The sequence below is a fragment of the Trachemys scripta genome, chromosome 9 (assembly GCF_013100865.1).
Source record: "Trachemys scripta elegans isolate TJP31775 chromosome 9, CAS_Tse_1.0, whole genome shotgun sequence".
In the NCBI taxonomy this organism is placed as follows: Eukaryota; Metazoa; Chordata; order Testudines; family Emydidae; genus Trachemys; species Trachemys scripta.
Window position 1 is genome coordinate 23,823,374 of NC_048306.1, and position 13,536 is coordinate 23,836,909.

At 41.7% G+C, this 13,536-nt stretch overlaps 1 protein-coding gene across 1 annotated transcript in view; it reads left to right on the top strand.

Moving 5' to 3' along the window:
* Positions 1-13,536, top strand: part of AR (androgen receptor) — a 119,482-nt gene that overhangs the window by 86,814 nt on the left and 19,132 nt on the right. Inside the window, exon 4 of the mRNA XM_034781910.1 lies at positions 11,706-11,993. Within this exon, the coding sequence (XP_034637801.1) occupies positions 11,706-11,993 (288 nt within the window). The remainder of the gene's footprint in view (positions 1-11,705; positions 11,994-13,536) is intronic.

Below are 13,536 nucleotides of genomic sequence, written 5' to 3' on the forward strand. Positions count from 1 at the left end.
TCTGGTTCTGTCTTTTTGACTAACTGGCAATCTGTGCAGTGTAAGGTCTGTGTTTGAACGTCGTTTTTGCCAAGTCTCCAGGCCAACTACCGTAGAAGAATAAAAGGTGAAAAACATACGATGAAGCTTTGTCAAAACCAACTCGAACCCAAACTTTCAAAGTCTGAGGTTTAAAATCTAGAAACTATAGCTTAATTGGCCAAACCTACTCTCTTGTACAAGTAGGCACTTTACCAACCTCAACTACCACATTTCCATATAAAAGTATCAACATGCCCATGTGCTGCCAAGTTTCCTCTCAGATTTATACTCTTTATATGTTAAAATACTGTTATTTAAAAGTACCATTAATGACTCATCTGTGGTGAACTTTGATGTTTGTTTGATGTGAGCATGGGGCAGAAAATACCCTGAAAATTGGGCTGATGGAACATCCAACAGCCAGAGCACGGGAGTTGCCAGTTAGGCTACCTATGGTATAATATAATGAAAATGAAAGAGTCTGGCAGCATTAAACACAGCACAAAATGAGGTGTGGGAGCCTTCATTAATGATTGTTAGCTACACAAACACGTTAATTTTGCAGTGTTTTCCATTGCTGAGCTGGATAATATATGATGGGGATTGTTAGGCTGCTGTGAAATAGTCAAGGAACTTGTCAGTGAAAAGGCTCAATTTTGTTGGTCTCTGGGGAGCAATGATTTAGATTAGTTTTTTCCCCATCTCCAAGATTATTCTAACCATGCCCCTCTCCCCATCATGCACACACGCTCAGTAGAGCAGCAAGTACCCTGCCTGACCCTTCCGCTTTTACACCAGCAAATAGTGCATTTGAAAAAATGGTAATAACACAATGAGGGGAAGGTCAGAGGCAAGCAGCCAGCCCAACCCCCACTATCCATTCCTTCCAGGCAAGAAGTAGGGAAAATAAATTGCCGAATGTAAACATGCTTTCTCGCTCTCATGCACACTCACTGCTGGATTAGCGCACAAGGTCTGGCTAGCTGTTCAATCACACTGTGCCAGGTGGGGGAGAGGCAGGCTACAGAACCTGAAAGCTGCCTCTTTCATAGATTAATATGTCCAATAGACCATGACTCTCTTTCACAATCAAGCATCACTGTATGAGCAAGATGTGGGAGAGACCCAAAGTGCAGGAAGTAAAAATGGATGGGTTCTGCCTCACCTGATATAAGAAAAACCAATAGTCCTTGTAAGGTGAAAACATATCTCAGTGTGTGCACAAGTGAATGAGCTGTTCAGAACATTCAGCTGTTTTGAATTTGTCATTCAAAGCTCAGTTCTGCTCTAAAATGCGATTGTAAAAATGGAATAGTGGGGCTCTCTTTTTTGTCTCGGTGAGTCCAGATCAGATGTGCTCTTTTACAAGTAGAAGATGAGGGGGTTGTTTTTACTGTCTTCCAACTCTGGAAACTCATTTTGGTGCCTGTGCGTCAAGCTGAGGTTTTTCCTGCTCACTCTTTGGCAACAAGGAACATTTCGTAGTCAGAACTTCACTATCCATTTCAGTTGATAGCACACAGTTCAGAATGGAATGCTGCTTGTTCCTCCAGAGTTTAGTTGAATATGAAGGGCTAACAGAAGACCCACCAGAGAAAAATTTAGCCAGCAAAGTGAGCAAATGTGACTGAATTCATATGGGGAGCAGATCAGCAAAGTTAAGAAGACACCATTTGGAGCACATTTCAAAGCAGAAATGCATCATGAAAGAAAACCCTACAAGCCCCTGATGGGTCCTCAAATCATGGTTTAAAGACTACAAGGTGCAGAGAATCCTCCAGCAAGTGACTCGTGCCCCACACTGCAGAGGAAGGCGAAAAACTCCCAGGGTCTCTGCCAATCTGCCCTGGAGAAAAATTCTTTCCCGACCCCAAATATGGCGATCAGCTAAACCCTGAGCATGTGGGCAAGACTCACCAGCCAGACACCCAGGAAAGAATTCTCTGCAGTAACTCAGATCCCACCCCATCTAACATCCCATCACAGGCCATTGGGTATATTTACCCCTAATAGTCAAAGATCAATTAATTGCCAAAATTAGGCTATCCCATCATACCATCCCCTCCATAAACTTATCAAGCTTAGTGTTGAAGCCAGATATGTCTTTTGCCCCCCACTGCTCCCCTTGGAAGGCTGCTCCAGAACTTCACTCCTCTGATGGTTAGAAACCTTCGTCTAATTTCAAGTCTAAACTTCCTGATGGCCAGTATATATCCATTTGTTCTTGTGTCCACATTGGTACTGAGCTTAAATAATTCCTCTCCCTCCCTGGTATTGTGACATTTCCTACCGCCAGTGTAAAGGATGTGTTTGGGAGGGACTCCATTATATTCTGAAGGCTCGCATTGTTTCCTGCCTTATAGCCCCGACTGTCACTGAAGTTAATGGCAAAACTCCCATTGATTATAATAGTGCAGGATCAATACATATATCCCCTGGAGGCTCATCATAGCCATCTTTGGAATGAGCAATGCTAGAGTGGGACTCCTTTGGGAACTGATCTGCACTTCCTTAATTGGCCAGAGGGGTCACTGTTCAACAGTGCACTGTCTGTATTACTTCTGGCCCTTGCACGCCTGGGAAGGACAGAGACAAGGAATCAAACCAGGATCTCCAGCACAACAGTGCAGAGCGCTAAGCCCTTGACAAACAGAGCAGCCTTTTGTTATGTTTGCAAAAGCTAACATACCTTTATTTATTTTTAAGCTCTTTTTCTTTTTATTTAAAGATACATAGTGAAGTTTCCTTGAATAAATGCAGCCATACATCATTGCTACGTTCTCACATAGGACAGACTGACAATTAATGCTGCTAACGATGGGGCGTAGTTTTCACTCTCCAGGTCACCCTGACCTGTTTGCCTCGTCTGTTTTACATTTGTTTTTAACGCAATTCTAAAGCCATGTATGCTGGGAATTCACACACTGCTATTTTTCTCCCCCAGTAGAAAGACAAAGCATTCAAGAATGCTTCCAGGGTCAAACAGTTCGTATTAACTGTTTATTAATCACCAGTCACTTCTGGGTAGAGAGCTATGTGTGACCAGTGAACCTGCAGCTTTGAGTATTTATAGTGCTATAAGGAGGAGACCAAGCAAATGCCTTATTTAAAACTCTCTCTGCTTTCGCACAGAATTGCAGTTTTGAAGCCTTCATTATTGATTTAGTTCACTCTGACATGAGAGCTGAAATCCATTAAACAGGATCTTCTCATGACCCATACCATCAAACCAAAAAAAAAGGGGACAATGGAAGAAGTGAAGTAGATATAGCACTTGGTAATGTTTGTAACTTTTCAGCAAGAGTCCCTAATGCACCTCACTCCTGCCTTAGAGTCTCCCTTTTTATTGCAGACCTGAACACCTATACAGCTGTGCTGATGCACCTCAATCCTGACCTACAGTAACCCTTCTGTTCCACTTGTAAGCAACCAAACATCTCTGCTAATGCACCTTACACAGCCCTCTTCTGGTTTTGGTCATGCACCAATCTATTAGAATTCTTTGATGGTGTCAACAAACATGTGGACAAGGGATATTCAGTAGATTTAGTGTACTTGGACTTTCAGAAAGCCTTGGACAAGGTCCCTCATCAAAGGCTCTTAAGCAAAGTAGGCAGTCATAGGATAAGAGGGAAGGTCCTCTCATGGATCAGTAACAGGTTAAAGGATACAAAACAAAGGGTAGGAATAAACGCTGAGTTTTCAGAATGGAGAGAGGTAAATAGTGGTGTCTCCCAGGGGTCTGTACTGGGCCCAGTACTATTCAACATATTCATAAATGATCTGGAAAAAGGGATAAACAGTGAGGTGGCAACATTTGCAGACAATACAAAATTACTCAAGATAGTTAAGTCCAAAGCTGACTGCAAAGAGTTCCAAAGGGATCTCACAAAACTGGGTGGCTTGGCAACAAAATGGCAGATGAAATTCAATGTTGATAAATGCAAAGTAATGCATATTGGAAAACATAATCCCAACTATACATAAAAAATGATGGGGTCTAAATTAGCTGTTACAACTCAAGAAAGAGTTCTTGGAGTCACTGTGGATAGTTCTCTGAAAACATCCACTCAACGTGCAGCAGCAGTCAAAAAAGCAAACAAAATGTTTGGAACCATTAGGAAAGCGATAGATAATAAGACAGAAAATGTCATAATGCTACTATATATATCCATGGAATGCCTACACCTAGAATACTGCATGCAGTTCTGATTGCCCCATCTCAAAAAAGATATATTAGAATTGGAAAAGGTACAGAGAAGGGCAACAAAAATGAGTAAGGGTATGGAACAGTTTCCATATAAGGAGAGATTTAAAAGATTGGGATTTATCATCTTGGAAAAGAAATGACTAAGGGGAGGATATGATAGAGGTCTATACAATTGTGAATGGTGTGGAGAAAGTGAATAAGGAGGTGTTATTTACCCCTTCCCATAACACCAGAACCAGGGGTCACCCAATGAAATTAATAGGCAGCAGATTTAAAACAAACAAAAGGATATATTTCTTCACACAATGCATAGTCAACCTAAGGAACTCATTGCCAGGGGATGTTGTGAAAACCAAAAGTATAACAGGGTTCAAAAAAGAACTAGATAAGTTCATGGAGGATAGATCCATCAATGGCTATTAGTCAAGATGGTCAGGGATGCAACCCCATATGGTCTGGGTGTCCCTAGTCTCTGACTGCCAGAAGCTGGGAGTGGATGACGGGATGGATCACTTGATGATTGCGTGTTCTGTTCATTCCCTCTGAAGCACCCAGCCACTGTCAGAAGACAGGATACTGGGCTGGATGGGCCATTGGATTTGTCCTCTTCATTGTTTACCACTTCCCCAATCTCTTTGTCATCTGCAAACTTTATCAGTTATGAGTTTGTTTTCTTCCAGGTCATTCATACATTTTTTTTAATAGTGTAGGGCCAAGAACCAATCCCTGCAGAATCCCCCTAGTCTCACACCCATTCAGTGATGATTCCCTATTTACAATTACATTTTGAAACATATCAGTTAGCTAGTTTTTAACCCACTTACTATGTGCCGTGTAGATTTTTCATCATTATAGTTTATTAATCAAAATGTGTTGTGGTACTAAGTCAAATGACTTACAGAAGTGTATTACATCAACACTGTTACCTTTACCAACCACATTTGTTATAAAAAATGATATTAAGGTAGTTTGACAAGTTGTATTTTCCATGTTAAATTGCATTACTTACATTACCTTCTTTTTGCAGTCATTCCATTATTTAGTCTAGGTTTGAAATCAGGCAGACAGTCCTGTAATTACCGTATTTTCCGGCGTATAAGACGACTGGGCGTATAAGACGACCCCCAACTTTTCCAGTTAAAATATAGAGTTTGGGATATACTCGCCGTATAAGACTACCCCTCTTCCAACGCACACCAAAAAAAAATTAAAAAAACATCAGATTTGATTTCAATATGGTAATTTTAATTCAAATGCTTATGACATGCAGGTACTTAGCAGGAAAACTGTCACTTATAAACATAAGGCTGTTTGTCATCAAACATGTAAACATAAAACAGTGCAAGTGGATTAAACTTTTCCTAATTCACTCTAAAGCTGAAAGGAAGGATAAGACAATAAACCCATGGGAGCTGCCATGCTGTTTGTTTTCTAAGCTGTCAACCAAACTGGAACTGATGATGATAGGAGGAAGATAACAAACAAGAGAGAGAGAGCAAGTGCCGGGCAAGTCCCTGGCGAGTTAGCAACGCCCATCATAACTGCAAGCTACAGTATTTTTACAGGTTTTGCTGGCGTGACAGTTTCCCTTTAAAAGCCTTCAAAATCCTCCTGTTCATCATCTGATATCATAAGTACATCAATGACATCTTGTGATACATTTGTAAGGCAGTCATCGTATGGATCGAATTCCGTATCAGATGGTGTGGTCTCAGCTTCGGCTTCCTCTTCATCTTGCCACAAGTAGTCGTCCTCCATACCATCTAATGAATTTGATATGCCACACTTCTTGAAAGACTTGATTACTGTTTCTGCATCAATATCATTCCAGGCTTTTATGACAAACTTGCACAAAACATCCAACTGTGGAGCACGCATGTTTCCTCCTTTTGTGAATGACTTTTCGCCGCTAACCATCCATTCATTCCACTGTTCTTGAATGCGATCTTTAAATGGCTTGTTTAGGCACACATCCAGTGGCTGTACCAACGATGTCAATCCTGCAGGAATAACTGCCGCATCTGTGTTTAGTCTTGCACATATCCCACACCAGTAGACTACATTTTTGAATAAGTCCACCTGGTCGCCTGCTCCATACATTATCAAGCCATAGCTTTACCCCTTCTTCATCCATCCAGCCTTTTTCATTCACATGTACAAAACAACCAACAGGGAACTTGAATTTCGGCATTGTTTTTCTTTTAAAAATAATCATTGGTCTCAGTTTGGCACCATCAGCTGTGCATCCTAGTACCACTGTAAAACTGGACTTCTCATGTCCTGTTGTTTTAATTAAAATTGTTTTTTCACCTTTTTGATGGACAGTTTTATTTCCAACCATATCAAAATTCATTGGAGTTTCATCCATATTTCCAATACTACTTAACGCATAGCCATGTTTAGTGCGCTGTTGTATTACGTATCGATGGAAACTATTTACTTTGCTATCAAGATCTGCAGGTAATTTTGGGGCGATTTTCATCTTTTGCCTCAGTACCATATTATGCCTTCCCATGAATCTAGTACACCAGGATACAGTGGCCTTAAATCTGTTGCTGTGATCTGGGTTAGATTTGGCCCACTGAAGTGCAAACAAATGTATTTTATTTCGTGTCACTACATAACCGTTTTGGCGATGCTCATTCACCATGTCTGCTACATGTTTTTCGAGTTCTGGCCAATGTGGAGTGCCTCTTCTTAATACACACTTACCCCTTGGCATACTCTTTAATGCTTTTTCATTTGCTTTCCAGTCCCGAACCATCTTTTCTGTTACTCCATATTGTCTTGCAGCAGCGCAGTTATTATGTTCCATGGCAAAGTTTACAACTTTAAGTTTGAAACTGGCTTCATATTTCTTTCTTCTTGCCGGTGGAGCCATGATGGGGTTTTGACTGTTGGACATTTGTATACTGTACTGTATGTACTGGTGCTATACTGTATGAACAGGTACAGATACTAGTGCTGTACTGTATGCGGTACCCAGTATACAACAACCACCCAATCACGGCAAGCGATGTATCTTACCGGCGATTGGCTGGTTGTTGTATACAAAGCCTGCTTGGATTGGTCAGCTCTCCCTGCCTACCCAGCCCTCCCTGTCTCCAAGACTATCAGAGCGGTAGCGCAAACACACCTCTTTCACCCGTCTGGCCCGCCCTTGTATCCTATTACCTCCTTCTCTGCCTCTCAGATCTCGCACATGCGCGCCTGCGCCGCTTCACTGCAGTCCTCTGGAGCGAGATCTGAGAGGCAGAGAAGGAGGTACAGTAATAGGATACAAGGGCGGGCCAGACGGGTGAAAGAGGCGTGTTTTTCTGGGCACAGTGCCGCTCTATCTCTTTTTTCCATACCCCGGGCGTCCCGGACGCTTGCAGCTTGCTCCGCCCTTCACTTACACCTTCCCGGTGAGGCGCCCCCTCACCTCGTCATCGGGCGGGGATGCGGCCGCGGCCGTTTTTGAGCTCCCCCCACCATATGCAGCGACCGCAGATTCTCCAGTCCGGCTCGGAAGTTTCAGCACCCGCCCTATAAGACGACACCCGGCGTATAAGACGACCCCCGACTTCTGAGAAGATTTTCCTGGGTTAAAAAGTAGTCGTATACGCCAGAAAATACAGTACTTTAGTGATCCCATTCACCCTTTTTAAGTATTGGCACATTAGCTTTCTTCTGGTGCTCTAGAACTTCCCCCAGTGTTCCAAGACTTATTAAAAATCAACACTAGTGGTCCACAGAGCTCTTCGGCAAACTCTTTTAAAGCTCTTGGAAGCATGTTATCCAGACCTGCTCATTTAAAGATGCGTCACTTTAGTAGCTGCTGTTTAACATCCTCCTTAGTTACTGTTGGAATGCGAAGTATTTCATGATTGTCATCATCATATGATGTGAATACATTATCTGGCTTTTCCCCAAACACAACAGAAATATTTATTGAATAAAGAGTAAAGTGAGAATATCAAACTCATCTCACTTGTAATTTATGGTAAGTAGGTGGAAGACCAGTGCACTTAACTCGGTATATTGTGAGGCTCCCAGATTTTTCATATTTCTAGTAACAGCAAAAGCAGTTAATATATTTTTCACTATCATTATTCATCTAATTATTTTGCCAGGGTGTTTGTAATGATGGCAGCACATTATTTACAGATTGAGAGTGGGGAGCCAAAAACCTCCTCTCATATCTTCACAGTAGATCTTGACTCTAATTATTTTTGCTCCTATGCATGTGCAGAGTGACAGTTGCCATCAGTGGGAATTTTGTGCACATAAGCAAAGCAAAATACCAGTCAAGAGGAGCTGTGCTAATTTGAAAGGTGGTGGGGAGCAGGGCTAGGTGTTTACCTGGATGCTGTGTTTGTCCAGATGTCTGAATGCTTCACCCTGCTTTCACTGAAACAACCTCTCATGTTTTTAGATTAAAAAAAAGGTAAAACATTGAAAAGGACCAGATAGGTAACACGATATGGGATGGGGCATATACAGTCCTAGAGAAGTACACACTAATGACCTGGAAATAACAATACCTTAGAGAAAGCTGCTCGTTTTCCAGGCTGAATACAATATAATTCCTCCACTGAGAAAAGATCTGAAATTCCTCTGGATCTAGTAAATCAGATTTTCATTGGTGATGGGAAGAATCAAACTTCTCCATCCCTGGCAATAAAAATAAACACAAATGCTTATATCTTCCTTCTCTGTGAAATGGGAATTATTCATATCACTGACACTCCTTTTGGACAATAACATATATAACATATATAGTCTCATGAGAGTTGGGGTGATTATTTCAACTAACTGTTTTCTTTCTTCACAATGATCCTTTTAACCACTATTAATTCAATTTTTAAAAAATGAATACAACACTTACTGTAGGTCTCACATATAAACAGATCCATGCACATGTATGTTATAGCATACAATAACAGCTACCTCTTTGTAGATGCAGGACCTATAATGGATGACACTTTTCTTGGTTTATTTGTCTTGATTATTCAGCTCTGAAGGGACTGATTTGAAATTTCTCTCTCTCATTAAAGTGGAAGGACCTTGTTCCCTATAAGCTCATAGACTTTTAAAAGTACAGCACGGGGTTCAACTGAAGGACATCAGCATGTCACCGTGACATTGACTTGCTCATTCATGCCTCCAGCCTTTCCAGATTTTTTATTGATTATGGTGGGATTTCTAGTAACCGGGAATCGGCACTTTGTACTCAGATCTCTCCTTGTTTGTCCAAAACCAAATCACCTATTGACTTAAAGTGCACAGTTCTCCTAGTCTGTCCTGATGATAGATTTTTTAGGGAAGGTATCTCAAGGTTACTAAAGGGGGACAGCCTCATCACTCTGAGTCCTGATGATATGGCTGCCATCAGAGATTTGGAGGAGTTTGAGAGGAGTGATTTCTTGTTTTTTGTTTTGCTTGTGACCCACACAAATAATTGCAGGACTATGTCATGCTGCACTTTGGTCTTGTTTTCCATGCTACTCTCTGATTTTTATTGCCATGTTCTCATTTTCTCAGAGCAGCCTCCCTTAATTGCTATTACTGTAGATCATCCAAAGCATATTATTTAAAGATCAGCCTTTGCATTGATTTACAAAGCTGCACTTTGACTTGACATTTTTACGTTTCGAGGCTTGCTTTTCTAATTACAGCCGAAAGGAAGTTTCAGATGAGTATCATATAATGTAGGAGCCAGAACCCCAAGGACAACAGTTTTTGTGTTATTTTCTGTGCTTGAACTAAGCAATCAGCTTTTTATCATGATTGATTAATTTTCATTGGGGCTGTTGGGGATAAAAGGTTTACCATCTAGAGTAACACGCTCAGCTCAGTAGATTTCATACATATGAACCAGTCAGCCATTGATGTAAACATCAGAACATTATAAATTAAACTGAACACTAAATACCCAATCTCAAAGCATTTCTAAATTGTACACATGAAGTTCCTGGTATTTTGTTCATGGACTGTATAATTTGTATGTGAGATCTAACCATCTGTCCATCTATCTAATGCAGTGGTTCTCAACCAGAGGTACGTGTACCCCTGGGCGTACGCAGAGGTCTTCCAGGGGTACATCAAATCATCTAGATATTTGCCTAGTTTTACAACAAGCTACATAAAAAGCACTATCATAGTCAGGACAAACTAAAATTCCATACAGACATACTTGTTTGTACTGCTCTATATACTGTACACTGAAATTTAAGTATAATATTTATATTCCAGTTGATTAATTTTATAATTATTTGGTGCAAATGAGCAATTTTTCAGTAATAGTGTGCAGAGAGACTTGTATTTTATGTCTGATTTTGTAAGCAAGTCATTTTTAAGTGAGGTGTAACGTGGTGGTACGCAAGACAAATCAGACTCCTAAAAGGGGTACAGTAGTCTGGAAGGGTTGAGAGTCACTGATCTAATGTATCTGTCTGTCTAATCTATGCGGTCCATCACTGTAGTGTGTAGGTGTTGACTTCTAGGATATCCTCATTGTGGCATCCTGTGCACCGTAATTTGCCATCTGTATGCTGACATCACACATCCACAAGGCTGCAGCTCCACCTGATCCCGGTTAATTGCCATCTTGTCTTGAGTGTTGCCTGTTTTGAAGGAAGTGACTGAGATGGTTGTGGTGAAGCAACTCTGGTGCCATCTAGTCTTTTGATTTCCTTGATCCATTTGTAGAGTGAGTATCAAGTAGGAATGCTTGAGTCCTACAGTGTTTGGCTTAGGTTCAACCTGTTGTTCATGGCTTATTTTCTCCCTCTGCTTAATCCTGTAATAAAGTTACAGTATTGGATTTGTGATGTCACAATAATTTGCATGGCAATAGTGCCTAGATACCACAGTGATGGGTGTAATATACATTTCCAGCAGGGTAACTACGATGTAGAGATTGTGCTATGTTGTGGTGCCACAGGGTGATGGGTTTCTGTGCTTCAGAGTTGCATGGTGCAGTGATTTATTTGCTGTCGGTCATATGTTGGGTTATGTTTTTTTTTTTTACTTGCACAGTTGTTTGGATCAATACACGCCACCACCACCACTCCTCCCCCCCCCACACACACACACACTCTTTCCTCAACACACACATGCAGTCATATTCTTCTTCTCTCCCCAATCCTTCCAAAATAAATATATCTGAAAGTAACACCATGCAGATGGGACCGATCGCTCTTGAGGTCAAGCAACCTCGTCCTTGTCTCAGTAACACTGCTTGCCATGTATGAATGAGTGGGTTGAATGCTTTTTCTCTATACTAGACCTCCATCCTTGTTCTGACACAGTGCCCCCATCACCATGGCAGCTGGATAACTTTCCAGGCTCCGGCTGTCACTAGACTAAATGTGAAGGTGCAGCTCTCTTTCAGCTTCACCCTTCTTGTGGGTGGTGGGGCTGGAAGTGTACAAAGCCTTAAGATTGTTTTATATTTAACCATCATGCCAAGCTGTGTCGTTCTCCACAGCCCGCAAGCTGAAGAAACTGGGCAACCTGAAGCTGCAAGAGGATGGCGAGGGAGCCAGCTCGTCCAGCCCAACAGATGAGCAGGCCTCCAAGATGGTGATGACACGCATCGATGGGTTTGAGTGCCAGCCCATTTTCCTCAATGTCCTAGAAGCCATTGAGCCTGGTGTGGTGTGTGCAGGTCATGACAACAACCAGCCCGACTCCTTTGCTGCTCTGCTGACCAGCCTGAATGAGCTTGGGGAGAGGCAGCTGGTGCATGTGGTGAAGTGGGCAAAGGCCTTGCCAGGTGAGGAGAAAAATGACAAATTCCAGAACCTTCCCCCACCTCCCTAAAACCATCACACTCGAATCATGGCAGGGACATGTTTCAATAGAAGAATCATATAATCTGGGCCCCAAAACCACAACATTTGTAGGGGCGCATTTTCAGAATGTTTTCTTCTGTGAGCACAAATTACACCCACAAAATTTGAGTGTAACCCACATTGCCGTAGCGTGGGATTTGTGCCCCTCTAGTGGCTGGTCCATGACAGGTTAATGAGTCTGCTGCAGCTGCAGGCGTTTACTTCTTTAGCTCAACCAGAAGAGGCTTGTGCTTTTAGAATGAAAACTTTTGGGTTCAGTCCCTGCTTGGGTTCATTCCCTTGGCAGGTGGTTGTCACATGGGTATGGTTTTGGCCACTATTGAATAGCTTCTGCAAATCTAAGCACTAGGTTTTTCAAATATCTGAATGTTTTCTAGACCAGCAGGGATGGTAGTTGCTGCAAAGAAGAGAAGCGTCTCTATTCTTCTCTGTGCAATGATCTCTGTCTGCTTTAGGAGGAATGTTAGGTTCAGGCAGGAGCTGCAGCTTAAAATGAAGGACTAACAGTGTGACACACTCCTGTGAGAGGGTGGAAGGAGTGAATCCTCTCACGGAAGGAATGAAAATAATGCTGTTTGATAATGTAGGAGGTGGAAGATGGGTAAAACCAGGCTGAAAGTAGCTGGGGAACAGAACACATTGGCATGAAAGAATCTATGCTCTCCCAGCCTGTTTCACACTGTATCTCCTCCAAGTGCTGGAATTTCATCTTAATATAATTTGTCAAAGAGTTTTAAATGCAAAAGTTCCTCTGTGTCTCTCTCTGTCACCTAAAACTATGGGAGAATCAATCCTGGAAGTCTAAGTGTGCCAAAAATTGATTGGACTTTGGATTATTTAGCACAAATTAATGTAATGTTATTGTAAGTAGCAATATTAAATTAATATATTATTAGCAGATTAGCAGATTAACACTATTTCATAGTTTATAGCATACTGCAAGAGAGAGCTACAGGAGAGAAGTGAGCTTCAGAAAGGGTTATCCTGTAGCAAACATCAACCAAACCTACATTCTAGATACACTCTCTGACTTCATTAACCCTCTGGCTTCCAAAGATGCCTGAAGATGTCCTGTTTCATGCATTTGATTCTTAGAGTGCACAGCTGCTGGCAGCCTAATGGCCAGTGATTGTATTCCTGTGTGCCTAGAGCAGAGGACAGGCTGATGGTGACACCTATAAAATGTGGTATTTATTATGGAGGCACCTGGTAGTGACTCCATAGTTAGGGTTGCATTCTAAAATGGGATTAAAATGAGGCATTTATTCCTGTTTTCTCCTAAGTAAGTGGCCAGTCAATGTGGCCCAGTTTCACACCAGGTAGGTTTTCTGCCCTTTGAATTTTCTGTGTCATTTTTGTTTGGTTTCCCTTCATATATGTTTAATAAGCGCCCTCTGAATTTGGGTTGTAGTTGAAATTTTTCCTTGGCAGCCCTACTTCTCACTGTCTGTTTTAAAAAAAAAG